The sequence below is a fragment of the Anopheles darlingi genome, chromosome 2 (assembly GCF_943734745.1).
Source record: "Anopheles darlingi chromosome 2, idAnoDarlMG_H_01, whole genome shotgun sequence".
NCBI lineage: Eukaryota > Metazoa > Arthropoda > Insecta > Diptera > Culicidae > Anopheles > Anopheles darlingi.
Genome location: NC_064874.1, coordinates 71,818,275 through 71,843,665, shown reverse-complemented (window position 1 = coordinate 71,843,665; position 25,391 = coordinate 71,818,275). Strand labels below are relative to the sequence as shown.

The window sequence follows — 25,391 nt, the reverse complement described above, 5'->3', positions numbered from 1 at the left end:
CTCTCTATCGTTTGTTTTCCTTTTCATTTTCACTTCTTGTCGTCGTTACGTGCGTTTATGGTTCACTTAGAGGCTGTTGGGCATTTTGTAAGCCACGCCGTCAACCGTCGTCTCAACAGAGCTGACCCCTTGAAACACTGGAGTCCAACAAAAAAAACACTCCGGCCATTCCACTCTCTCGGTTTCGCTCTCTGTCCGTCGTCTTCGACTCAGCCCTCCGAGACGCTGATGCTGTGTTCCCATTTGATTAATCATCTCAGAGCGGGACACGGCCATTCGTTCGCATTGATCACCCTGACCTGCTGTCTGTTGGCGGTGTGCCTCCAGCATCGCCTCAACACCATCGGGCGGCCGGCCCCGTTGGCGCTGGTCGGTTGGTTGGTTGGTTGGTTGGTTCATCGTGAGCAATTGCGAACGCACGCAGCGCAACAACGCAACGTATCGCAACGTAAAGCTCATTATGCGACCTTCATCATCAGCCGCCACTGAGTATCTGTGTGTTGTGGCGTGGGGAAGCCTCGAGGGGAGGGGACTCTTGCCTCACGCATATGGTCACAGAACCGGTTTTTTTCGTCTGGTTTCGCGGAAATACTCTAATACCGGGACACTGACATCCAGAATAGAACAAACGTAAATCCAGAAATAGATTCAAACAACGCTCAGCATTCCATCATTTATCATTTTGTATTTGTTTTCCGCTTCGTAGTAAGCTGCCAGGTCCGGTCAGTCAACCGTGGGACGAATACGATAGAGTGTTTCGTGATCTTGATCTTGAGACGCTCGTTCATGCGGAACAGCATGAAGCAGCAGCAACAGCAGCAGCAGCAGCAGTTGTTGTAGCATGCTTTTTATTACGCACAATTCATTCCCATGTTCAGCGTGTGGCTCCGACCACCTACCTCAACTGCAAACCGGAACCAACCTTAACCATTCGGCGGCGACCGGATCACCTTAGTGTAGTGTAGCCACAAGAAACACGCCATGACTAATAATGTCAATGCCAAAAAGAAACGAGCCACAACACGAAAATCCCCACGAATTGGCGGGGATTTCCTGGTTCAAACAATTTACGCGTTGGTTAGGTTAGTTCAAGGTTTGATTCACACGCGCCCCACTCGGTTATTGGCCGTAATGATGCCCAACGGAAATGCTTCCGAATCCAGTTTTATACCTTTAAGCTTTATGCCTTGTAAATCCCTCTCTCGTAAAAAAAAAAAACGTTGGAATGTGGAACTGCGAATAATGCACTCGCAGCACTGCTCCGATGCGAAATGATAAACTAATATGAAAAACCGGATTTTAATTGAATACACGATGTTGTCGAAAGTTTCAGCGGGTTAGTCACAACTGGCTAGACTTCGGGGTTACGACGCAGATGCCTTTCTATTTTCGATAAAGTTCCCTAGATTCGAATGTTCGAATGCGTGCGCGTATAGTGCGGCTCGTTGTCCCTGCACACGAAAAAAGCGCGCGTGTTTTAGTGAAGCGATCCGGCAAATATATACGATTGGAAGGCATCGTGCTATCGATTTTATGGATCTGCGCCAGGACCCGCTCAACATTCTCAACACCTGCCCGATTCGCATCGCAGCTTCGATCAAATATTCATAATCTTGGCCACTCGCTCAGTGTAGCACCTGGTTCCACGATGGTCAGTAACAAAGAAAACACAAAAAAACGAACTCGTATTATCCAATCCGGTACGCATTGATTGATTGGCTTTGGAGCGGGATAGTTACGGCATTACTTATCAGTATGTTAATCAAACGCACACCGGCACAGAAATCGCTGTCCCGCTAGTTTTGTTGCATCACTGGACAGAGATTTTTTCACACATTTTAGCGCAATATTTTCAAAATATTGGACCCCACTGGGAGCAACGGGTGCAACTTGCCCAAAACGGGGACCAACAACCACCAAAGCAAAGCTGTTCGATCGTATAGATTCTCGTTGGCACGATCGGGGTGATATAATCCCCGCCAAGCACCGCCCAAGCCCTGGATGCAGCGGACCAAACCGACCAAAGTCTGAGTAACGGGCCGCTACCATGCTTTCCGATGTGGAAAGTAATCCAACGAGTTTGCTGCGCTCCAGTCCGAACCAACCGCGCTTACATGGCCTTTTCTTCGTCTGTTCAATCGACCCGCTTCCCTTTCCCCCTTAATAAGCACACTCCAGAGCACGTGGTAATCGAATGGCTGGACTCCACCAAGCAACATCAACTGAAGTAGCATTAAACGTAAATATCACGTCACGTTTCGGCGACATTGCGCACAATGTATGGTGTTCTTTTAGCGACTGCACACTCACTTGATAGACTGGTATTGCACCAGCGGCTGCACTTGGCTGCAATTCTTTCGTTTTCCGTCTTTCGATTGTCCCGAAGCGTTTGTCACCAGGCTGCGACCACAGCACCAGGCAAAGTCGACGGACAGATAGCGCAACAGTACAACCACGCACCACAGCTAATCAGTACGCACGGTTCGCTCACAGCTGGATCGTGTGTCGATCGAACGAGAGCCCACGACGAGAGGTCCACACCGGATAGTGGTACCACCGGTTTTGTGCTACCGCTGCTAGGGCTACCTTACCAGGCCAGTGTCGCGATACAACTAACGACGCGTGTGGAGCGATCGAGCCAACCAGAGCTCGTGGTCCCGCCGCCATGGCCGTAGACACGGCCGAGATTTAGCGCTTTGGGCTCTCCTCGGCTCGGAAAACAGACGCACCGTGACGCACACCAAACCACCGGGCAACTGGTCATGGTTGATGTTAAACTCCGTGAGAACAGAGGCAGCAGTGGTTGTACCAAGCGGATGCTTGACCAACGCTTCGTTCGTAGTGGTGGTACGGTAGATTCGTCGATCCCCCCTTTGGTTGATCATTCGTTTGTTTTTCTTCGATTCCTCTCAATTGTTTACCAACAACACTACTCCCCTGTAGTCCCTCGATTCAAGCTGATAGTAAATCAAACTAACTTTTCTACGAGAACTAAAAGTGGCAGGCTCGAACATCGAAAAAGAAGGTGAAGCATCTTATCAGGAATGCCAAGTGCGTGCAAAAAAAAGGGAAGCAACGCCGGGAGAATAACCTACGACACAGTACAAACCAGGCGCATTGATGAAGGCAAACCGGTCCAGTTTGAAGGTCTCTGGTAAGGACAGACGTGCACTCTGGTTGTGGAAGAGACGATGGGTTTTGAGATGGATAATCGTCGACGTGATTAAACACACGTCATCCCATCGTCGAAGTATGACGATGGTGTCGAGAACCGGCGACGTTTCCATCTTAATGTGGCAACGGTTATGCACACATTTAAAAACATCAAAACCTACCCTCTATCCTAAGTCAATAGAGTAGGTCACGTTAGTCGCATGAAGTCGTTATCGTTTTTTGCAGCATAGGCGTATCGTGCCACAGCGAAAAGGAAAAATGTATTCGATGAACTGGTAGATCAGGTATTTGTAGCACGCGTGTTCCTTTCAAGGACACGACTCGGTCACAAGTAGGTTAACGAGCATCGCTGTTTAATGATATTATCTGCTAAGTGTTAACAAAAACGCGTTGTAGTATTTTCATGAAGCGCTTGAAAGGTATTCATTTTTAACTGTTTAGCCGATATAATAAGTTGATTTAAACTTTAATTTTTTTGCCAAGATAGTCGGCATTTTTACATTCTCATTTCTCTTATTCTCATATTCCGGCCTCTCTCAAGACCAGGAACCGCAATTCGCTTGAAAGGTATGCAATATACAACACATCAAATTGCATAACTCAAGGCGTGGGGCAAATAAATTGCCGGCCCGATAGGCGCCATGAAGCAAAAAATCCGCAGGGAAGCATGATTTTACACAATAAAATTTAATAAGTGAGCAAACCACAATAAAAATCTTTACAGGATCTGTTCGTTTCTTATTATTAAGATTGAATATTAATTCCTGCGATTAATTCCAGGCTTATACTTACATGATGTAGTAGTAGTTGTCCCGATCGGCCGTTTTATGGTCCTTTGTGGAGCTATGGCTGCTGGTAAACGAACCACCGCCGCCGCCACTGCCACAACCAGCCCCCATCGAGCCCAGCTTTGATGGGGGGCTCGTCGTCGCAGCCATCGATGGTGCCTTCATTGACGTCATGGCAGAGACTTGTCCGAACAGATTCCGCAAGTTGTCCATGGTCAAACCGGAAGTTCTATTCTATTTCTCGAGTTAAGTGTGGTAGCTGAACACACTACAAGGCTTCTGCTGTACAGTAGATAAACGCGAAACCAACAAAAACTATCGCACAGCAAAACCAAATACTTGAATCCGGTTCGAATTCCGGCTTCTTTATGATCACTACTGCTCTAGACAAGCCGTTCGGTAACCGACTGACGGTGGCGTAAGGGTATAAGCTGGATTCGTGTGGATGGCTCGTTGTTCACCGCCTCTTCGACCACACTTGGCACGTCCCGCACGTTAAACCACGGATTTGATGTTGTTTATCAAGCTCGAGTCCAGCAGCACGGATGGAGGTTCGAAAGAGCAAGCGGTAGGCAGGGGCAACAGACAAAAGCAGCATCCAACCTGCAATCTGTACGAAAAAAAAGGAAACGAAGAAACACGAGCATGAGAGATGTTTGTTTGGGCGAATCGCGAAAAAGATCGAACGAAAGGAAAAGGGGGGCCCGACGACGACGAGGACGACGACGAAAACAGCAAACGGTTTCGGTTTGTTTGATAATTCAATTTTGGGGGCCCGAACGCTTTCTTATCACTCTCGGGGAGGGGGTTGCTTATGTGTTTGGAGCGGAACAATCGACAGACCAACTGAGGGTCGCAGCACTCCATGAAACGTCCGCCTGTTACCAAGGCCACCGGCGAGGCATAAAACGGGTCATTTCAGTGAAGATAGAGCGGCGGCCCGGCCTGCTAAGAGACTAGAACAGGCACTGCTGGTAGTGGTGTTGCTCCCAATTTTGTTCTCAGGCCATTACAAACTGATTGAATTCAGCCAATTTAAGGGACAATACCGAACGCCTTTGTGTCCGGATGAACGGAATGGCGCTCTTGTCTGAAGTTTTATGGTGTAAGGCAATTCATGAAAGAAAACCCCTTTTTCACGCCCAGTGATCCAGAAAATCCTTCCTTGCCAAAGGGTGGCCAGTTCCCTGTGCATTTTGAAATGGTCGTTAACTAGAGAATTCAACTTTAATCAAAATTTTTTACACATAAAAACCTTCCCAAAATTATTGTGCAACAGCTTCACTGCTCATATGGGACTAAACATAAATCAAATCAAATACAAAAAAGGCATTCCACGGTAAAGTAGGTTAGAGTTGAGCTTATTCATAGCGAACTTTACACTCTTCGAACCCGCCTCCAATCGAAAGGCGAAGGTTCGCATCGATGGATCATCGTACAGCCGCGGTTCCACACTTGTCGTGTTTCATAGTTTTACCCCCTCCATCATCAACTGCACCGGGTACAAAGTACAATCCACCGACTGTAGTAACAGCCGCAGGGTCGATGTGACCCTGTTCAGGTTTTCCAGCTGGCGACTTTGCGACGCATTAACGAACGCCACACGCACGCACAGTCCGCTCTTCCATGAGGTTGTTTAATGTAAGGAAGAATTAATAACACGCTGCTGAACGTCCTGGTTGAACAAGTAGTTATTATAAACTTCCACTTCCTAGTTTCGTACTTGACGAGCTACACAAATCGTAACTATTTTGCTGGATTAGCATCAAAATTGGAGCCCTTGTTTGAAGAAAACGAAACGGGCTGATCCGATGCAGCGCTATCTGATCCAAATATTTATCAATTGAAGGGTTGGGAAGCCTTCAACAAACAAAGATAACAACCCCACCCCCGCATAAGTGGCACGGGTGTGCATTGTGATGTCGTCGGAGCGATAAGAAATAATGCGAAGAATTTACAACGGCGGGATTACCAAGCGTCCACAAATTCACTTTTCGATTCCAGAAAAGATCTCGATATTCCTCAACGATTCAAATCGTCGTCTGTGTCTACAGGAGGACCACCACAGTACGCCTCCTCCACTGTCTGCTACACGTAGCTATCAGCACCAGGGATCCACCACACGCACTGCTGAGAGAGATAATCTCTACGCATTTTCGCTTGTTTGTTTGCTTTTGCTCGTTTCTTTTATGCTGTGCTGTTGCATCCATCGCCTTCGTTCTGCCATGCCGTGTGGGTTTCTGTGTTGCGCATTTTGTCACCGTGGCCATGGCAGAGCTACCGGCGGCAGAGAGACACGTCCGCAACGGTTCTGGAACGTTGGATGCTGGGTCCAGCCCTGCAGCAGCATACATTTATTATGTGTTTTATGAGCTATTTTTGGCCCACGGCCCACAACAACACCCGACGGCCGTCGAACGATGATCATGATGATGATGATGATTTCGCATTATCTTGCCCAAAACACTCGACACCACCAATTGGCACACACAAACACACCCCCTCCTTTTCCCCAAAAGCATGAAACATCATCCTCCACACTTTTGGCCACACGAGAAACTCACGTAGTAGATGTTCCCGGTATCGGTGGTGTTTACGTTCCGCGTACTTGGTACGGTGGTCACTTCTCGAATGGCTTCTCGACTTGGTTTGAATGGCGCCGGTACCAGGAACCGCGGCTTTATAGGGGCGCACTATCTGTTGGCGCCGTTCGTGGGTGCGAGAAAGCAAGACCTTGGCCTGCAGCAACGAGGCCTGTAGCGGGAAAGAGACACAAAACAAACAAACCGCGCCGCCACCAACACAGACATCTTCATTTTTTTTTTTGAGAATCTTTTCCGTTCTTGCTACTTTCTTTCTGGTTCTTCTTTTGCGGGTAGTTGCAGTGGAAAATTACTGGAGTTCTCCTTATGTCCATCATCGCATGCCATTCAAACATCTCCTGTACCGATACGTTCTGTTGACCGAAGGTACCTGAGGCACGGAATGGAAAGGAGAATGTCTTTAATTTGGCCCAAATAAGAAGGTAATGAAATGAAAGTGGAAAAGTATCGAATATTACAAGATTCTTTCCTTTACAGTTTGGTGCAATACGAACGGTTGAGTAATGCCAATATAACGGGTAACAAGCCGATTCTTTGTGATTTCTTCGATTATAGCGAGAGCATTATGTGAAGTAACCGCTAGGAATGGGGTTTCCAGAGGCCTGGGTTTGTTCGATGTCTCGACACGATCGTATTTGCGCATGTGCGCCACAACGACTTAAGCCAACGTATGATCGAAATTAATCATTCGTCTGATGTTTTAATGTTGCATTTTTGTTCCACGATTCAAAATACACGATGCACAGAGTCAATCATTACTCTAATGTATACCCTTAATAATAAACGCGACGCAAGATCGTAGATTAGATGCAGATAAACTTATGGATCCAGTTTAAACCAGATCCAACGTAATCCCGATTCTCGTTGACCTCAACCGGCACTCGTAGCTTGTGGCTGGTAATTGTAAACAAAATGTTGAATCGACGAATGGCTTTTCCTCCGACCAGGGATGCGAACTGCGCATTGACCTAAAGAATCGCACGGGGGGAGATACCGGCATACAGTTCGAACTATTATCAGATCATCGATTAGTGGGCCGCTGATGGTGGCAGCATTGTCCTCAACCCACACACCACTATTACAGTAAGTACTACGCAATCCTGGTTCATTCTACGGAGGGGAGATGCAAATGAATTCAGTAGAGATCGATGTTGTTTGCTCCTCCTGGCACATATACCTTACTGTTATAGTTTTTTATTAAATCTTCCTTGCACAAGGAAGGAGTCATTACAAGATCTGGGTGGAAGGGGAATAAACACTAGAACACGCAGTGCCGTGAATCGTGAGAGATGCACACGAGCGGACAAACATCAGTTTAGGGACACTTTCGCTCCACTTGGCTTTTGCCAGATTCGTCGTACTCCTGGGAGGAGATCCACATTTGCTGGAATGTGCCAATGCTTGCTAGGATCGAGCCACCGATCCACGCACCGAACCGTCGCTCAACCGAACCATTCGCGGAAATCATTTTCAGACGCGTGTTGGACGGTGCGCGGTGCTGCAGGTCACGGTTGAGCCGTTCCGGAAACCCGGGCAGCAATGAGTTACCACCAGTGACGACGACCGAACCGTACAGCGAAAGCCGTACATCCGCGTCGCACATTCCGACACTGGTCGAGGCCAGCTGACCGGCACCGAGCATCGTATGATCGAACAGGCTTTCGGCCAGCTTGAATCGCTCGGGACCAAAGTCCTGATGGTAACCGTTCGGGAACTCGTAGTGCACTGCCGGAATCTGTGCGGCCGTTCGCTCATCATACGGCGTTTCCAGCACCTGAACGATCGACATCTGGAAGTCTTGCAGCAGCCCCTTCAGCATGTACTGCTGCCAAGAGTTGGTTAGCTTTTCCGGTAGCACCTTCTGTGTGAAACGCGGCGTGTCACGTTCCTTGATGACATCCTTCGCCGCAATGGCATATGAGGGGAGCAGATCAATGTTCTGTCCTTCGAGGTACTGGCGACACTGAAGCGAAAGATAGTCTCCTCCGAGTGGTGACTTAACCACGGCTTGGCTTAGCACAAACCCTTCCTAAAACATAAAACATCAATAAAGTGACGATCACTTCCAGTGTTAATCCTGCGGTGAGTTGTAAAAAGATACATACATGCACCGGAACGGCGGATGTATGCGTTGCTCCACTATCCACAACAAGAGCCGTGGCACGACCGTTAGCGAATGCCGCTAGGACGGCGTTTTTCACGAGATAGAAGGCAGGAACATTGTACTTTTCGAACATTAGCTCCGTCAAGCGCTCCCGATTGTTTCGCACATTCCAAGCCGCCTCAGAAAAAAGCACCGGATGGTAGACGGATTCCGACTGGATAACCTGGAAAGCGAGTACAGAATCGGTTCTTAATGCGATCTAAGGAGATTGCGGCACAGGGGTATACCTTCGCGTACGTGTGGTCCAGTACTTTCTCGAACAAATCCCAATTCTCGATCATACCGTCCTTCATGTACGACTGAATTTCCATGTTTGGCCGCGCAACGTTCACCAGCGTCGTATCGACATAGAACTTGTTGGCTAAAATGGGAAAAACGATTAATTAACCGTTTTTTCGGCCATCGCATCGACACCACATACTGCTGCCGATGTTGTTGTCCGCTTTTGTCTCCAGATCCGAGTTCATCACGGGATCTGTCGGTCCCACGCCAACAACGGCCGGGATATCCGCCTTCGGTGTGTCTTCCTGGGCGTATCCTACACGTAACGAGTGATGCCCGGGATCGAACACTAGTGCTCCGATTTCATCGCCCCCGTACAGCATACCGCTCGCACTCATCCTGGCAAAAGGTTCAGGTATCGGTTCGCAGAATTAATGTCCTAAAATGAGTGCTTCACGAACTATCGAAAGATTAAAAAGCAAACAAAACTCCTGCCGGCGTCGGTTGGGTGAAAAACAAGTGGTGAATTTGCAGTGAGGTGAATACGGTTTGACACTTTTTGGTGAATAAACGCAGTGTTGCCAGCAGTTGAATGAAAGTTGATTTTTTATGGCAAGACAGTTTGAAACGTCGGTTACTGTATTTCGCGAGGGAATCTAGCAATCTTTCGACTAATTTCCGTCTCAAAGCGGATTCCTCGACACCAAGACGAAAAGATGTTGGAATTAAGTAATTATCTTTATCAGTTTATCATCAATTCACTATATTGCTGTCTTCTTTTCAGTGCCCATCTCAAAGATCGACGACGGATCAGCTCGTTTGAAGAAGGCCGTTGATAAAGAGCTGTTCATATCAAGATGCCGAAATCGGTTGAAAGGAGTACGAAAACGCGATGCCCGCTCTGTGCGATGTTCGATTTCTTTTCATTTGGTTTATATTTTCCAGAAGAAAAATATGAAACGCTACCTTCCAGAACGCTTCAGCTTCCTCTACCAGTACCTGTGGAATCAGATGCCAACGAACGTGTATGAGAACATCCTCGGGAAGCTAAATAAATCGAATCAAGAGTTTCAAACGAAAGTCATTAGCTCGATGGTGCCGGATGAGGTGTTGTTCAACCCCAACGATTATCGCCCCACAAAGTTCATGACCGCGATGATGTTTCTTGATGTATCTGGTAAGATTTACCTTCATTTATTATCTCACGTACAAACGGTTCACAAACTGTACTATATCGTTGTACAAATCATCGGGCAGCTGCATCGCCGCAAAGTGGCCACCATCGTCATAGTGATTGCTTTGTAGTAGATTGGTAAAATGCTCCTTCAGTATCCAGTCTGGGTGTTGCATGAGTTCGTGCCGGAATTTGGCGCACGCGGCCGGCACATTGGTGGGGATGAATTCATACTTTCTCGAAAGCTCCACGATACTGAACGCTTCAGCATACAGCCTCTGGGATGTTGTAATTGAATTGGTGAGATAGTAGATCATCACATTGTCCAGCAGAGCGTCTAGGGAAAAATATTTCTCCAGTCCACCATCGGAAAGGTTGCGATTCGCAGGATTCGTCCAAGTAGAGAACTTTTCCAGTATGTAAGCCAGCAATCCTATCGGATTGTTCTGTAAAGCAATGCCGATAGTGTCAGGTTTCGAGGCTTGCAGATTAAAGTATCCACCCTCCACTATTAGCTGATGGTTGCGTGGCCAAAAGGGATGATAGTAGTCGATGAATTCCTCTTCTATGAAGTACTTCGGTGCCAGATCAGCTACGATCATCTTAACAATGGTCATCGGGCTTCCACTGCCCAAGCACATGTTGAGATGGACGCCTAGAATCAGTGGTACATTAGTCAATGAATGGTCAAAGCACGACCAGAATCGAGACTTACCCAGAATATCGTCCTCGAACAAGATTGCCATCAGATTACCAATAGCCGCACCCCAATCTCCGCCTTGGATGTAGAAACGCCGGTAGCCTAGACGGGCCATCAGGTTTTTCATTATTACCGCTATTTTAGACGGAGCTAGTCCCGGTCGTGACGCTGCCCGAGACCATCCGTAGCCCGGCAGACTGGGCACAATCACGTCGAACACGTACTGCTTATCGTTCGTCATCGCCGTCAACTTGGGGATTATATCGTAGAACTCGCGCACCGATCCAGGCCAGCCATGCATCATCAGCAATGGGACAATCCGTTTTGGATTTCTTACCTCTGTTGACTGAGCGCGAATGAAATGAATGTCCAGCCCCTGGATTTTGGTTTTGTAGTGCTTGAATTGATTCAGGTATGCCTCACGCTCTGCCCAGCGATCTAAATAATCCGTTCGCCAGTACTTAACAATCTCCATCAGGCGATCACTGTTGAAACCATAGTCGAATGCGGTATCCTCGAGCGGGGGCGCTAATGGTGGTACATCGTACAACTGTTGCCGTAGCCGTTCGATCACCGTGGACGGGTAGGAAATGTTGAACGGGTGCACATCCAATCCATCACCGTACGGGTCTCCGCCGGTGGGTCCCCAGTATTCGAAAAACTCAATATTCTTCGGTACACGTGGCGTTACAGAGAGTTCCTGAATCGCTCGATAGGCAAACGCTAGCAAAATGCCAATCAAAATGATGGCGATACGCAGTACGATCCCCATGGCAGCTGCTGGTTAACTGGCTGAGGGGTAGCGAACGGGGTAAACCCAAACTCTGCTCTCTATCACGATTAGGCAGTCATTTGTGATAAAGCACCGGAATCATATCAAATGGTGGTGAACAGAAGGTAATAACGCTGCACGGGGGTAGCAAAGATATGCTCTCTCCTTATCGCACTCCCGTTTCTCGTGGATCTGACGATGGTTGACCTGTGAATGGAGTTACTAGATGTAAGTCTTCTGTGGTTTTCTATAGTCGATGAAATTATGGACATTATGGGCTTAACAGTTTATTTAAAATTAAATTTATTTCACGGAACTATACTTTTCTTGTTCCACTTTTCTCACAAACTGATTTATATCCCGATAAACCGTTTCTGGTAGCTGCATGGCAGGAAAGTGTCCACCATCTTCGTAGTGATTGCTCTGTATCAAGTTCACATAATGACCCTGGAGCGCCCAGTCGATGGTATTGAGCACATCGTACCGGAACTTGGCACAGGCCGTAGGAACAGTGGTTGGCATATACTCCAATTCACCCGAAAATAGGTCATTCGCCGAGAGGGCTTCCGCATACAATCGCTGGGACGTTGTAATCGAATCGGTTAAGTAGTAGATCATCACGTTATCCAACAGTGCATCAAGTGTAAAATACCGTTCGAGTCCTCCATCGGGAAGGCTCCGGAACGCTTTATTGGTCCAGGTGGAAAACTTTTCCAGAATGTAAGCGGCTAAACCGACAGGATTGCCAACCAACGCTGCACCGATTGTGTCCGGTTTGGTGACCTGAATGTGCATGTATCCGCTCTCGTATACCATCTCCTTCCAGTACTCGCCCAGAGGATAGTAAAAAGGAATGTAGCGTTCCTCTACAAAAAAGGATGGTGCGAGGCTTGCGATCATAGTTTTTAGTGAAGCAAGCGTTCCAATGGCACTGCAGCCGCATTGATGCATTCCTGAATAATCGGGTTCGAAGGAATGAAATGTTGGATCCCCAGGAAAGTGCCAGTTGATAGGCTTACCAATAATGTCCTCCTGGAATAGTGTACCCATCAGGTCCGCAATAAATGTTCCCCAGTTGCTTCCGTGAACGTAAAACCGCTGATGGCCGAGGCGTGTCATGAGGTTTTTCATAATGACCGCTATTTTCTTTACACCGAGGCCCACTTTAGCGCTACCCTGGGACCATCCGTACCCGGGTATACTTGGAGCGATCACTTCAAATACAAAATTCCCCTCTCCCGGCATATCCGGACCAGTCAGCAAAGCGATCAGATCGTAGAACTCGCGCACCGAACTAGGCCATCCATGTAACAAGAGCAAGGGCAGCACTCGCGTGCCTACCGGAACATTAACCGGGCGCACGTGTATGAAGTGCATGTCGAGACCTTGGATTTGTGTTTTGAACTGTGGAAACTGATTTAAATATGTTTCCCGATCGGACCACCGATCCAGGTAATCCGTGCGCCAGTAATGCACAATTTGGCTCAGTCGAATACTGTTGAATCCATACTCGAAAGGACCAGCATTCTCAAGTGGAGGCGTTAACGGAAGGTTGTCCAGTTTCCGACGTAAATTGTTAAGCACATCCGCTTCGTACGAAACACTGAACGGACGGATCTGTGTGTTCTCTTGGTAGGAAGAGGCATCTCCTGGACCCCAGTACTCTTGCAAATCTGGCCGCGGTATGTGTAACGATTTACAATGTTCACGATAGAGCTTGTAGCTGGTCAAACAGAGGCAGCCTACGAACAGCACTAGAAAGTGGCTAGCGAGACCCATCGCAACTGATTGTTTACTGTTGCCCCCAAATGACTGTCGTTCTCTTCGTTCAAATCTGCTTCATCATGCCGCGTCGGGCTTGTTTTGCGAGAGTGATAATGCGCTTGATAGCTAGGTCATCTCGTGACCTTGTGGTTACTTCGAAACTCATGCTGTACTGATTTTGTTACAGAAAAAACCGTTTTATTTCGATTGAAAGGAAGGAACCAATCCCGGTGCTGGCCGCGGGTCGTACTAGATGCCAGTTCCGACACCGTTCTGTACTTTGGTAACAAACTGGATGAAATCTTTGTACAGCACGTTCGGTAGCTGCAGCGCGGCAAAGTGTCCACCGTCCTCGAAGTGGTTGCTCTGGATCAGATTGGTATAGTGATCCTTAAGCACCCAGTCGATCTGCTGGAGCAGCTCATGCCGGAATTTGGCACAAGCCGCCGGTACGTTCGTCGGAATGCGGTCCAGCTGACGGGCTAGCTCTGCCTTGGTGAATGCTTCAGCGTAGATCCGCTGCGATGTAGTGATGCTGTCCGTCAGATAGTAGATCATCACGTTATCCAGCAGCGAGTCGAGCTTAAAGTATTTCTCCAATCCACCGTCAGCCAGGTTGCGGTAAGCCGGGTTAGTCCAGGTGGAGAACTTTTCCAGAATGTAGGCGGCCAGCCCGACCGGATTCCCTTGCAGCACCGTACCGATCGTGTCCGGTTTGGTGGACTGGATGTGCATGTAGCCCGTTTCCTCGATAATGTTTGAGAATTTGCTACCGAGCGGGAAGTAGAAATCGTTGTACTGTTCATCGATGAACAGGCTTGGCTTCAGGCTGGCCAAGAACGTTTTCGGCCAAGAGAGCGGTGACATCACGGAGCACATGTTAAGATGAACGCCTAAAAGAAGAACGAAATAAATTATGTGGACACTCTCAAGGGGGTTGGAGGAAAGGTTCACTTACCGATCACATCCGACTGGAACAGGGTTGCCATGACGTTTCCGATCAAGGAACCCCAGTCACCACCCTGAATGTAGAACTTTTTGAATCCAACACGGCTCATAAGGTTCTTCATGATAACCGCGACCTGCGATGGGCTGAGGCCGGTTTTTGAGCTTCCCTGGGACCACCCATAGCCGGGAAGGCTCGGTACGATCACCTCAAACACAAAGTCCTTGTCATCCGACTTTGTGGTAAGCTTCGGAATTATCTCGTAGAACTCGCGCACCGATCCAGGCCATCCGTGCAGCAGCAACAGGGGCAGGACCTTCGCATTACCCGCTGCCTTTGGTTTCACGTGCAAATAGTGAATGTCCAGGCCTTGGATTTGCGTTTTATACTGCGGGAACTGATTCAGGAACTGTTCCCGTTCGCTCCACTTGGCCAGGTACGTCGTGCTCCAGTACTTCACAATCTCCTTCAAGCGATTGCTGTTGAACCCGTACTCGAATGCCGTGCCTTCCAGCGGAGGCGTTAAGGCAGGCAGGTCCGTTAGCTTGGCGCGCAGCTTCTCGATCACCTCCGGTCCGTACGAAACCTTGAATGGTTTGATGGCAGAATTCTCTCGGTACTGCTTCGCATCGCCTGGACCCCAGTACTGCTGCAGATTGATCTCTGGTACCGGCTGAGGGGCCATCAGTTCACTGTACTGTTTGTACCCGATGGCCACCACCAGCGATAGAACCACAAACAGCACTCGCCTCAGAAAGCCCATGATTGTATGACTGTGAAAAGAGGCAAGATTCGTTAGCCGGCTGCCGCAAACGAAAATGATAAACTTTCCAGCTTTATCTAGATGGTTAGAGGGTATCGCACCCAGTCAATACCGCTACCGTCACCGTCGTCGCTCCTCTAAACGATTCACGATAATAACGACAATCGTCATCGTGACATTGAAGGGGCAACGTTCAACGCTCAACGTTTGCATTGCATTTGATCAATTTAAAGAAGCGTTATGTAAGCAAATCAGCTCGGGTTGAGATAGCGAGCATGATAAAAAACAGCGTAGTTTGGACGGATTTTTTGGCTGCATGACAAAGCAACTTTGGCGCGCTAGCAACGGAGAGCGTTCAGCACACCAAAACGCACCCGGCGTTAGCAACGCCGAATATTTCGGTTCTTTTGTAACTGGCCACGTAAAGCAACGGCACCATTATCTTATTTACGTTAATATTAGCGATGGAAATGGTGTACTTACAGTTTTCGACAGGAAAATAAAGTTCTAGAATTCGGTTTGCTGGAGCGGCACTCGAAACACACGCTTCTCACAACACCGCCGAATCGAAAATGGCGCGGTGTTGGTGTCGTTGGGTTGGTCAAACAGTGCTCTAGGATAGATTGCATTGAATTGTCTAGCGGTGTACTTTATGTTTTATATTTTATTTGTTCTAAAACTATTTTAAAGAATTACCATTTTTTAATTCGTAAAATTAGTTGATTAGAGACAACAAATATGTAAATATGAGTAACATAATATAAAATAGGGAATGAATTATACTTTACATATTCACGTTAACACTACTCTAAAGGAATCGGAATAATGATAAATCTTTTATGTAATGCCGAAAATTATTAATTGAAAATTAATAATTCCATTGCAAATCTCCTCGGTAACTTTTCGAACCATCCAACGTAAACATCACGTACGGCATAACGCACACACTCTCATGGAATTCTGAAAAAAGCGATAAATCTGCTGATCATGATAATTTAACGACCTTTTATCTTCTTATAACTATACAAATCACATTTTTTGGTAATATTTTCATTTTAAATAATAGTCAGGGAATTGCGAGTCATAATGATTTGCGTTCTCATTGCGCGCATTCCATGACATCATTCGATGGTGATTTTAAATTGATGGGAAGTTGTTGGCCACGGCCACTTTGGTTTGCATGACTAATAGCATAAAATTTACACTTTTTTCCCACACCTCGCTTTCTCACCGCTCATTACGATATCATGAGCACCTAGTATGATGATTAGTATAATTAATCTACATTACCCATTAACCAGGATTTACGGACCTGTCGGAGCGGTATAATCGACCGGAAAACGGAGGTGCCTCGAAGCTGTCCCAAGTGCTCAACACCTACCTCGGTGGGATCGTACAGGAGATCCTCGGACACGGAGGGGACATTGCCAAGTTTTCCGGTGACGCGGTACTAGTACTGTTCAAGACCAGCTCCTCCGTGTCCCTGCCGGATGCCATTCACAGAGCAATCGACACGGCCATTGTCGTGCAATCGTCCTTTGGCCGCTATGAGACGGACGTTGGTGTTACGCTGCGTATCAAGATTGCCATTTCGGCTGGCGAGGTGCACTTCTCTCTGGTCGGATGTCCCACCTTTTCACACTACATCGTCGTAGGACAACCGGTATGGAAGGTGAAGCTGGCCGAACGAATATCTTTTGCCGGTGACATCATAGTGACCAACTACGGTGAGGGTCCCGGGTAATGTTTTTCAGCTACCAGTTTTAAGCCACCACTTTGTATTACGTTACAGCGTGGAGTTACATTCATGATAACGAATATGTGTGGCAAAAGAGTCCGGATAAGATGCATTTCAAAATCAAAGGCTTTACCAGCTACTGGCGCTCAGCGAAACGATTGAACCTGGCCGAGATCATTATCAGGGACGACCAGGATAGTGAAGAATCGTTAGATCTGGACGATGCAATCAAAATTGATAGTGAAATGTTAGCAAGTAAGAATCAAATTTATCATATCTCTGGTGTGTTATCTCATCAAGCATTTCTCATTATAGTTCGTCCACGATTGAAGAATGTGACGACACGTTTCGTGTATGCATCGCTGCAAAAGTTTCTCATCAAGCCCGTTCTAAACGCCGTGGAAAATAACGAACCACTGGAGTTGCTGACGGAAATGCGCCAAATTGTTAGCGTGTTTCTCAACATTGTGCTGAAACCGAAAGACGTGGCTGGTTTGATACTCGAAATTAAGAGCATATTCGCATCCGTTTGCCAGTAAGACACTCCCCAGCTGTGTGGCCTCTTTCTCCCTGAAATCATCCTCCCTGATGCCTTATCGTCCTTCGCAGAATTGTCGAAGGATACGAGGGAATTGTGAACAAACTTTCTTTGTTCGATAAGGACGTAATGTTTCTAATCATATTTGGCCTCCGGGGGCTGAAGCACGAGATGGATAGCCAAATAGCGCTGCACTGTGCGGGTGAAATACAGCAATGCTATTCCCGGCATCCATCGATCCTATCCGCGTCCATCGGCGTAACGACGGGCATGGCATACTGTGGCGTTGTCGGGCACACGGTGCGCCGCGAATACTCGGCAATCGGGGTCGATGTGAACAAAGCGGCTCGCCTGATGATGGCCTACCCGCACAAGGTGACCTGCGATAAGACGACCTTCATGATGAGCAAGCTGGATCCGGCCCACTTCATACTGCAGGACACCATCCAGCTCAAGGGCTTGCACAATGTTGGTCCCATCTACGAGTTTCGCGAGTTCATCGAGTAAGAACGGGAGAGGAGATTACGGGCCTGCGCTTGATTGGTACCATTATTTTTTTTTTTTTCATTTCTTTTTAGAGAAAAGGAACTGCTCAAACCGATGGTGTACAATCATCCGCTCGTTGATCGAGATCAGTTTGTGGAACTGTTTCAAGAAATGATGGATGACGGTATTGCACTAACTCAGCAGGCTGTCCAAGATACATCAGCTTACCACACTGCCGGCGAGCAGTGGGTTCAGAATTGTCTGCTGATAAGGGGTGAGGCCCAGATGGGTAAGACGCGCCTGATGAACGAGTTCTTCTACATTGCCCTGCGTAACAAGCATATCAGTTCGTTATGTTTCTCCGTTAAGCTAAAGGATTCTAAGGTAGTCAAAGTGTACCGCACTCTCCAACCAGTGCCTCATTATCGTCGCCGTTTCCCATCCCTTTAGGTACCATTTTCCGCTGCTAGCTTGTGCATATCGCGTCCGCTTGGATTTACTGATGCAATCACACCCATCACTAGACAGAACCGCATCAAGCAGTACCTGCGGGATCACCAGGTCGATCAGCATCTGTCGTTGTTGAATGAGCTGGTCGGGACAAAGTTCCCGCAAACCGAAGCCACCCGTTCCATGAGCATCGAAGAAACACGAGCGATGAGGAAGGAGTTGTTTGAGGCACTCTGCCATAAGGTGAATGGCATTGTAATGATCAGCTATTCGGCTTTCAACTGCAATTGGTAGATACCCGCTATATTTGGTAACTTGGCCAGAAAATCAGGTTTTCCCCAAAATCATAAATCAATCCACATCGCGCCTTGGCGATCGTGGTCGCACACCGTAAAATCGCACACAATCTTTTATACCACGCGGTTCCTCAAGACCAAATATGGCGTACCTGCAGGCGCAATACCGTTGCAATGGGATTGCTTTTGTCCCAGGCAACATTTCAAGATTTGACCAGAACTTTTCTATTTTCCACAGACTTTCCCGAGCACGGACATGTGGGTGCTCATCATCGACGATGCCGAATTTATCGATGACGATTCTTTCGAGCTGCTGAACATCGTTTGGCGCATGCCGCAGATCATTAGCGTGCTGGCAATCGGTTATCAGAAGCGGTTGAGCGCGAGCCGCATTAAAGTATTCGATAGCCCGCACGTGTGCCAGGTGAAGCTGCCTCCGATCGAGACGCTGTTACACAAAGCCATCGCCTGTCAGTTTCTGAATGTAAATGCCATCCCGCTGGACTTAGAAAGGTAGGAGACGCGTAGGAGACCGGTGGGACCGGCAGCACGTGTGCGCACGTAAGAGTAGGGAGTGGCCACACCAGTCGGTGACGACACGTCACGTGTAGCGGTTCTGAAACCGCTTTGTTTTCCTTTCGATCCGTGTTTCTAGATCAAGAGGCGCAGGCGATCAACCGCACGTGATGGTTTAGATCACGGTACCGGAATGTTTTATAACCGCTCATTATCCTACGCGGTCGTTCGGGAATGTCAATCCATGCCGCACTGTTAAGGGGAACGTGAAGGAATCGATTAGCAAGTTGAATGAGGCCTGCCTACCGACCGGCGATGCCATCGCTGGGACGGACGGAGTGACGTTGGTTTTTCGGGCACCGCAGCCGATTCGCTGCGGTGGCTGTAGAACTGGCACCTACGTTTCTGGCACCATTTTGCCGAGTCTCCGGTCACACATTGCATTTGGGATGCACATGCAGCGTAGAACGATGGGGCCTTCAGTGGGCTTTACGCAATTCAACATGCACCGTTAAGTCTAAAGATTTTCCTCACATTTTTCGTTCCACTTACGGGCGCAAAACAACCGTTGGGAAAAAAATGAAAGTACCGTGCAGATGATGCAATGTCATCACGATTCAACGATTCAATTTTATTCATCTTCGCTGTTATGAGCGCCCTTTCTACTGCCATAAACGCATTAAAATGTATTTATTGCGATCGACAATAGTTGAGGCGCAATGATCCGCAACGATCTATGACAAGTGGGTTGATTAAACATACGGCTCGCCCGTTCTTATATATATATTATTACATTCTTATAAATGTTAAAAAAAGTGGGTTGATTGCAGTGTACCAGTACAAACAACACTAATGCTACTCGACTCCATCTGGCGCCATGGGAACGGTGGGTGGAATTCAAGTTCGCTAGGTGTAAACTCTGCCAGATCTAGCGGAACTGTACCTAGCGAATCGCTTCGGAAAAGCGGCCCAACGATATTCAATGCCCGGTTGAGTAACCACAATCTGCAAGTGCAAATAAGTGATGCAAGTGTTTCTGATCGGCCATGCTTGCATATCTAAGTTCCTAAGATTCCTTCGATCCTAAGCGTCCCACCCCATCTTGTGCAGTCGTAGCACTAGATCTATTCTTTGGTAAAAGTACATAAATTTGGTTAATAAGACTTGTTCATTGGAATAGAGCACTGCATAATATCTAACACTAGTCGATTGAGTGTGACATTGTTAGCTGGTGTGCGAGATGGTTATATAACGGTCCAGATCTATTTATTCCAATCACTAGAATTTGATCGATTTACATAAGAGACAGAGAGAAAGAGAGAGAGAGAGAAAGAGAGAGAGAGAGAGGAGGGGGGGGGGGTGGGCGGAAACTCGATAGGATGTGGTATCGTTCTATCTTTTTTTTTTATTAACTCCTGTAGAACGACTGTGCTAACATTTGCAGCATAAATTAATTCTGCTCTTTTCAATGACCATGTTACAGGCTTCTGCACACGATGAGCGGTGGTAACCCGGGATGGATAAACACCTTTCTGCTCTGTCTGCGCCAGACCGGTGCCCTGCGTGTGAAGCGCATGGGCTACTGTGAGGCCCAGCAGGAGGGTTACGTCTTCTGTGAATCGCACTTCCTGCAACGAGCAAGTGACAAATCCTTTGCCCTGGTACGACCGAGCCTTTCGGACTGGCGGCTCTTCGAGACCACGTTCGATAACAGTGACCCGGGAGATGAGTTGCCGGAAGAGCGAAGCGATCTGGTGGCCACCCAGCATAGCCGAATCGTAGACGTCGCCAGTCTGACAGGCGAGGCGGACATCACCAGCTTCTACACCTCCGACCACCTGGATGCCTTTCATCTGATGTTGTACGATTCACTGTCTGGCTTCGAACAGCTCGTATGCAAATGTGCCGCCTTTTTGGGCCAAAAGTTTCTGCGGGCCTGCCTCATGTACACCATGGCAACTGAGAGCGAATGGGACGTAGCCATCGGTAACTATAACCGGTCATCTTTTGGTGGAAGGGGGGGTAGTGAAGAAGGATCTCTTGCTCTTTTTCGTTTTCTGCTTTGATTTCCTCTTCCACTTCTAGTTTTGTTGATCCGTTTTTTGGGTTGGCAGCAGTAGCGCGTTCCTGATCGAAATTCACTCGTCGGAGCATCTGCAAACAGATGCAACCCAGACGATTTTGGGTGTCCCGAAATTTCCATTGCTGATCTCGACTAGACTGTCTGCTCTAATGCTTCTTTCCTCTCTGGCAGCGACGAAGAAACTGTTTGACCTTCAAATACTTTCGTGCGCGATTGGTGACTTCAGCGAGGGCTTCCGGCTGGCGCAAACCAATGTTAATAGCGAGGGATTACGTCGTGGCGAATGCGCTTGCAAGGCGCTAGACATCGATCGTTCGTATCGCGGAACCAGGATGCAGGGCGATAAATGGTTTAGCATAGCATTTCTCTTTCACAGGAACATGCAAGGATCTACCCAAGTATGCGGTTTGTGGATACTCCAAGTTTAACTCCAGGGAGTTTCATCAAACGGTCTGCAATCTAGTGACGGAAGAGCAGAAAAAGCAATACCACACGAATGCGCTGGTTTTTATTGAAAGCGAAATGAAAAAGTATTGCTTATTTCAAATCCGATTTGTTACTTCCATTGCCCACTTGCCATTCATTTCCGTAATTTATAGATGTAACTCTTGTGGAGCTAGACCTTTTCGGAATTTAATGACGAGCGATGAAACGTACGAACTGCAGAGTGGATGCCGTACTACAGTTTACAGTGGCGCATACGAATCTTCGATGAACAGTAATACCAGCGTAAGGATACCTAGTCCGTGGACCATATTGCGGTGTTTGTCATACCTGTTTCCATTTATTTGGTCTTTTTCAGCGGTTTTCTGTGAGCTCCTCTCGCTGTAAGTATGTTGTAAGTAGCTGCACCTAGCTACTGCAAATATTTCTTCATTATTCAATGACTTTCTTCAATGAAAAATGACTTCAACGCTTGTTACAGACTCATTTCAATGGTTGGATTGTCTTAAACAACGCCGATCCTCTACGCGACGGGTGGCGTTGCTAAGCTATGGTGCGTACAACTTTCTCTCTTGCAACTGCAACATGATTCTATACAGTATGTTAAGTGAGATAGCGCTGCACAGCAAGGGGGCTGGCATGATGGAGAAGTGCATCGAGGCTAGATTAGAGTGGGCTCGCATATGCATTAAAATGAGCAACATCCCGAAAGCGCTCTCCATCCTTGACGAAGCGAAACGGTTTATGGTGGTATGGACCCACCAATGCGACAGTCAGCAAAGGAACTTAGTTCAATGCTATATTTGCAGCAAATCGAGACCGCGAAGAATATTGCTCTGGTGACGTATCTGAAGGGACGAATGTACACCCTACAGGCGAGAGGAAAGTATTGTCTGGAACAGTACGATCGTTCGCTCGAGCTATACTATCACGCGGCAGAGACGCTCGGTAGAAGCTTTCCGCGTAATCGGTAAATGAGAGGAGCTATAGTCCAAAGCATTAGCGTACTGTAACATCCATTTCTCTTCTCAGCGTGGTTGCACGCTTCAGGAGCACATTGTTGCTGAACTCCATAAAGCGGCTGTTGGAGCGCGGACGAATGCCCGCCAGGAGGAACCTATTTTATTGTCTCATCGTATCGCAGATCGCTAGTTGCTTCAACGGAATGCATAAGCTGTTCACGAAGCTGTGTGACTGGGACCGGGCGGCACTGGCAGCCATCTGGGGATTGGAGCACGCGCTACAATACCGCAAGGATTCGACCATTTTAGTCAACTCTTTCGCGAATCTCTTCCATACAGGTAGGGCCTGGTGGATTGAACTATCCTGATGCGTGCAGCTCGGCAGCTAGGTAATTCGCTTCTATTCTGGTCCCATTCCAGCGTACCATGTAGGGTTTTCGGAGAGCATCTACTGGATGCAAGAGTGCTCGCTTGAGATTGTCGCAAGCAACATCGACCAGGTCGATGCCGACTACCTCCACGCGGTGGTACGCTTCTATTCGGCCCTCTTTCTCTGTCAGTGAGTAAACAGAATGGGAAACCCGGTCGGTTTCCATAAACTAGCCCGCTTGTGCTAAACCTTATTCCTCCGATTGCAGAACCTTGAAGTCGAAGAAGGCCTTGTCGATCGAGTTGGGTCGGGTGGTGCTGCAGATCACTGATAAGCTGCAGCATCAAGCAAACGAATGGCACATCATACCGATCTTATGCGAGCTGCTGTTGTCGCATCGTCGGATTGCCGACACGGTGGAAACGCTGGCCAGCCTGCAGCGGCTAATCATGCACTATCAGTACCGGACCGGCTACATCTGGTACCATGCGCTCTGCCTGGACACGCTGCTCGACACGAGCTGCTGCATCGAGCCGTACCGAGCGTGCGAGAACTTCTACTTCCAGAACCGGGACTGCTTCGTGGCACCGAGTGATCCGCTGGCAAGCGGCCGGCTGTTCGCCAATCTGTGGCTCTGGTGCGTCCGGTATGGAGCCTGGGTGGCGGCCGACAACTGGCTCACGTTGCTGCAGGAACGGTTTGTGCTGTCGGCGCACGATTCCACCATCAACGTGCACACGGCTATCCGTCTTGCCGAGGGCATGATACTGACCTTGATCTACCACATCGAGGCCCGCAATACGCTGATGATCGAGCGTGTGCGCAGCAGTATTGAGGAACTGCTGGCGAGCATCGAACAGGCGCTTCGCATCAGCCGGAACCACATCGCCAAGTACGAGCTGATGTGCATCTACTATCGGCAAGTGGTGGCCCCTAGAACGATGGTCGCGTTGCGCCGACGATTGGCAGAGGCCGGCAAACGTGCCACCACCCGGAACGATCTGCTCTGTCTCGAGCACATCAGACACACGGCAAAAGTTTGTACCATTTTCGAAACCGCACCGGTGATGGCCTAAACATTAACCGCTAAACAACCCTTACCGTCTTCCATTCGCTCTACAGTTTTGGCATCGCGAGCTACCGGCGGCCCTGGAAACCTTCTGGTTGGATCACGCTGCCGGAAGTGAACGAAATTACGATGAGTGCGATAGCGGCGGGAAGCAGGGGAAGCGCAGCTTCAGCGTTCGCAGTTTGGAGCTGCGCAACAGTAGCAGCGCCGGCCACAGTAACGAGCAGCTGTACGATTATGCCAGCTGTATACTGAATCATGAAAGAATCTATCCTTATTCAATGCCATTGCCAAGAGCTCGGTTCCGCTGAATGAATAAGCAATTGGCCGGGTTTGTGTGTGTGTGTGTGTGGGTCCGGAAGATGCTCGTTCTGCTTTGGGTGCGGGTACGGGCGTGCTCATCCCGATTACGGTTGTCCCTCGGAGGAGCGGGAGGCCGGGAGCTGGATGGTGGGCGGCCGAAGCGAGGAAACAGAACCGGCGTGCCAACGTGTGGTGTAAGTGGAGATCAAATTTGAATTTTTATCAATGCGTATGGTGTATTTTGATTGCGCGCCCGTTGGTTTGCCACATTTGAATCGCCGCTCAGCCACTCGGAACTTGGACGGCGGAACAACTCCTCTCGCGCAGCCGAAAAGGGGAGGGGGGATGAAGGCGGATGGCGCTTCCGAGGGTGTGCCCTGGTAACACAAACGGATGGATTTCGGTCTTCGTCTTCCCCACCCACTCCTCTACCAAAACAAACGATAAGAAGCAGGCGTCCATTCATGATAGACTCTTGGAGAGCGAGATTTACGAGCACTAGACAGCCCTAGAGCACGGTATGACGTAGGCAATGCCCTTTATCGCGTATCGTGGTTCGAGGTGCAATAGTGCGTCACTTGCGAAGGGCTACGCCGACTACTATCCACCCAAGTGCCGCCAAGGGTTCGCCGGGTAGCCGGGGACTGAAAGTCAACTAGATACAGCGATTCCGGCGCCGGCGTTCTATCCAATGCGTAACGCAGGAATTTCGTCGTCTCGCGGAGTCGCACCATAGACGCAGACTCCCTACCTTTGCCGGCCTGCTTGCAGGCCATTATCGATACAACACGCAACTCCCATTACGCGACCGCCAGCCAGCCATGTCGCGGGGTCTAAAGTGCGTATATATTAACTTTGAAAATTGTAAAGCAGCTCTCATTTTTGCCCTTCTCCACTACTGCTGGGCGCGTCGTAGCCTGTGCGCCGTAAGACAGGGAAGGAGCTTGGTCATCCAGCCGCCCGGATGTACTTCGTCTGGGCGTTGTTAGGTCTGATCTAGAGAGGTCTAGGTCTGGGGCATAAATTACACCCAAAAACCGGTCCGACGGAAGAGTAGAAGCAGGAT

The 25,391-nt window shown here is 48.4% G+C and overlaps 4 protein-coding genes across 4 annotated transcripts; 1 reads left to right on the top strand and 3 right to left on the bottom strand.

Moving 5' to 3' along the window:
- Positions 1 to 7,726: 7,726 nt before the first annotated feature.
- LOC125950386 (actin-like protein 6B) lies at positions 7,727 to 9,454 on the bottom strand. Its single transcript, XM_049678329.1, has 4 exons — positions 9,151 to 9,454; positions 8,957 to 9,090; positions 8,671 to 8,892; positions 7,727 to 8,594 (listed from the first exon to the last, which is right to left on the bottom strand). The coding sequence occupies exons 1-4, from the start codon at positions 9,347 to 9,349 to the stop codon at positions 7,881 to 7,883; spliced, it is 1,269 nt and encodes a 422-aa protein (XP_049534286.1). The 5' UTR covers positions 9,350 to 9,454; the 3' UTR covers positions 7,727 to 7,880.
- Positions 9,455 to 9,667: 213 nt separating this feature from the next.
- LOC125959508 (adenylate cyclase type 10-like) lies at positions 9,668 to 24,333 on the top strand. Its single transcript, XM_049692333.1, has 21 exons — positions 9,668 to 9,680; positions 9,736 to 9,830; positions 9,897 to 10,128; positions 16,372 to 16,797; positions 16,863 to 17,063; positions 17,124 to 17,343; positions 17,418 to 17,849; positions 17,925 to 18,216; positions 18,283 to 18,525; positions 18,817 to 19,091; positions 20,578 to 21,080; positions 21,349 to 21,489; positions 21,554 to 21,707; positions 21,777 to 21,906; positions 21,980 to 22,004; positions 22,103 to 22,371; positions 22,431 to 22,591; positions 22,654 to 22,922; positions 23,004 to 23,142; positions 23,222 to 23,990; positions 24,076 to 24,333. Exons 1-21 carry the CDS (start codon positions 9,668 to 9,670, stop codon positions 24,331 to 24,333), a joined length of 5,247 nt encoding a protein of 1,748 aa, XP_049548290.1.
- LOC125950385 (juvenile hormone epoxide hydrolase-like) lies at positions 10,149 to 11,624 on the bottom strand. The gene is made up of 2 exons (XM_049678328.1): positions 10,841 to 11,624; positions 10,149 to 10,780 (listed from the first exon to the last, which is right to left on the bottom strand). The coding sequence occupies exons 1-2, from the start codon at positions 11,595 to 11,597 to the stop codon at positions 10,149 to 10,151; spliced, it is 1,389 nt and encodes a 462-aa protein (XP_049534285.1). The 5' UTR covers positions 11,598 to 11,624.
- On the bottom strand, positions 13,535 to 15,699 carry LOC125950383 (juvenile hormone epoxide hydrolase 1-like). Its single transcript, XM_049678327.1, has 3 exons — positions 15,554 to 15,699; positions 14,320 to 15,080; positions 13,535 to 14,254 (listed from the first exon to the last, which is right to left on the bottom strand). Exons 1-3 carry the CDS (start codon positions 15,697 to 15,699, stop codon positions 13,611 to 13,613), a joined length of 1,551 nt encoding a protein of 516 aa, XP_049534284.1. The 3' UTR covers positions 13,535 to 13,610.
- Positions 24,334 to 25,391: the final 1,058 nt, after the last annotated feature.

What these genes read in the sequence shown, in the direction of transcription:
- LOC125950385 (XM_049678328.1), bottom strand. Translation starts at nt 11,597, where the DNA reads ATGGGGATCGTACTGCGTATCGCCATCATTTTGATTGGCATTTTGCTA. An exon ending in GTTCGAGGACGATATTCTGG is followed by an intron (nt 10,781 to 10,840) that starts GTAAGTCTCGAT and finishes CACTGATTCTAG; the next exon opens with GCGTCCATCTCAACATGTGC.
- LOC125950383 (XM_049678327.1), bottom strand. Translation starts at nt 15,699, where the DNA reads ATGCAATCTATCCTAGAGCACTGTTTGACCAACCCAACGACACCAACA. An exon ending in TTATTTTCCTGTCGAAAACT is followed by an intron (nt 15,081 to 15,553) that starts GTAAGTACACCA and finishes CTCTTTTCACAG; the next exon opens with TCATACAATCATGGGCTTTC. An exon ending in GTTCCAGTCGGATGTGATCG is followed by an intron (nt 14,255 to 14,319) that starts GTAAGTGAACCT and finishes TTCTTCTTTTAG; the next exon opens with GCGTTCATCTTAACATGTGC.
- LOC125959508 (XM_049692333.1), top strand. An exon ending in AAGCGAAACGGTTTATGGTG is followed by an intron (nt 22,372 to 22,430) that starts GTATGGACCCAC and finishes CTATATTTGCAG; the next exon opens with CAAATCGAGACCGCGAAGAA. An exon ending in TCGGCCCTCTTTCTCTGTCA is followed by an intron (nt 23,143 to 23,221) that starts GTGAGTAAACAG and finishes CTCCGATTGCAG; the next exon opens with AACCTTGAAGTCGAAGAAGG.
- LOC125950386 (XM_049678329.1), bottom strand. Translation starts at nt 9,349, where the DNA reads ATGAGTGCGAGCGGTATGCTGTACGGGGGCGATGAAATCGGAGCACTA. An exon ending in GGACAACAACATCGGCAGCA is followed by an intron (nt 9,091 to 9,150) that starts GTATGTGGTGTC and finishes TTCCCATTTTAG; the next exon opens with CCAACAAGTTCTATGTCGAT. An exon ending in CATCCGCCGTTCCGGTGCAT is followed by an intron (nt 8,595 to 8,670) that starts GTATGTATCTTT and finishes TTTATGTTTTAG; the next exon opens with GAAGGGTTTGTGCTAAGCCA.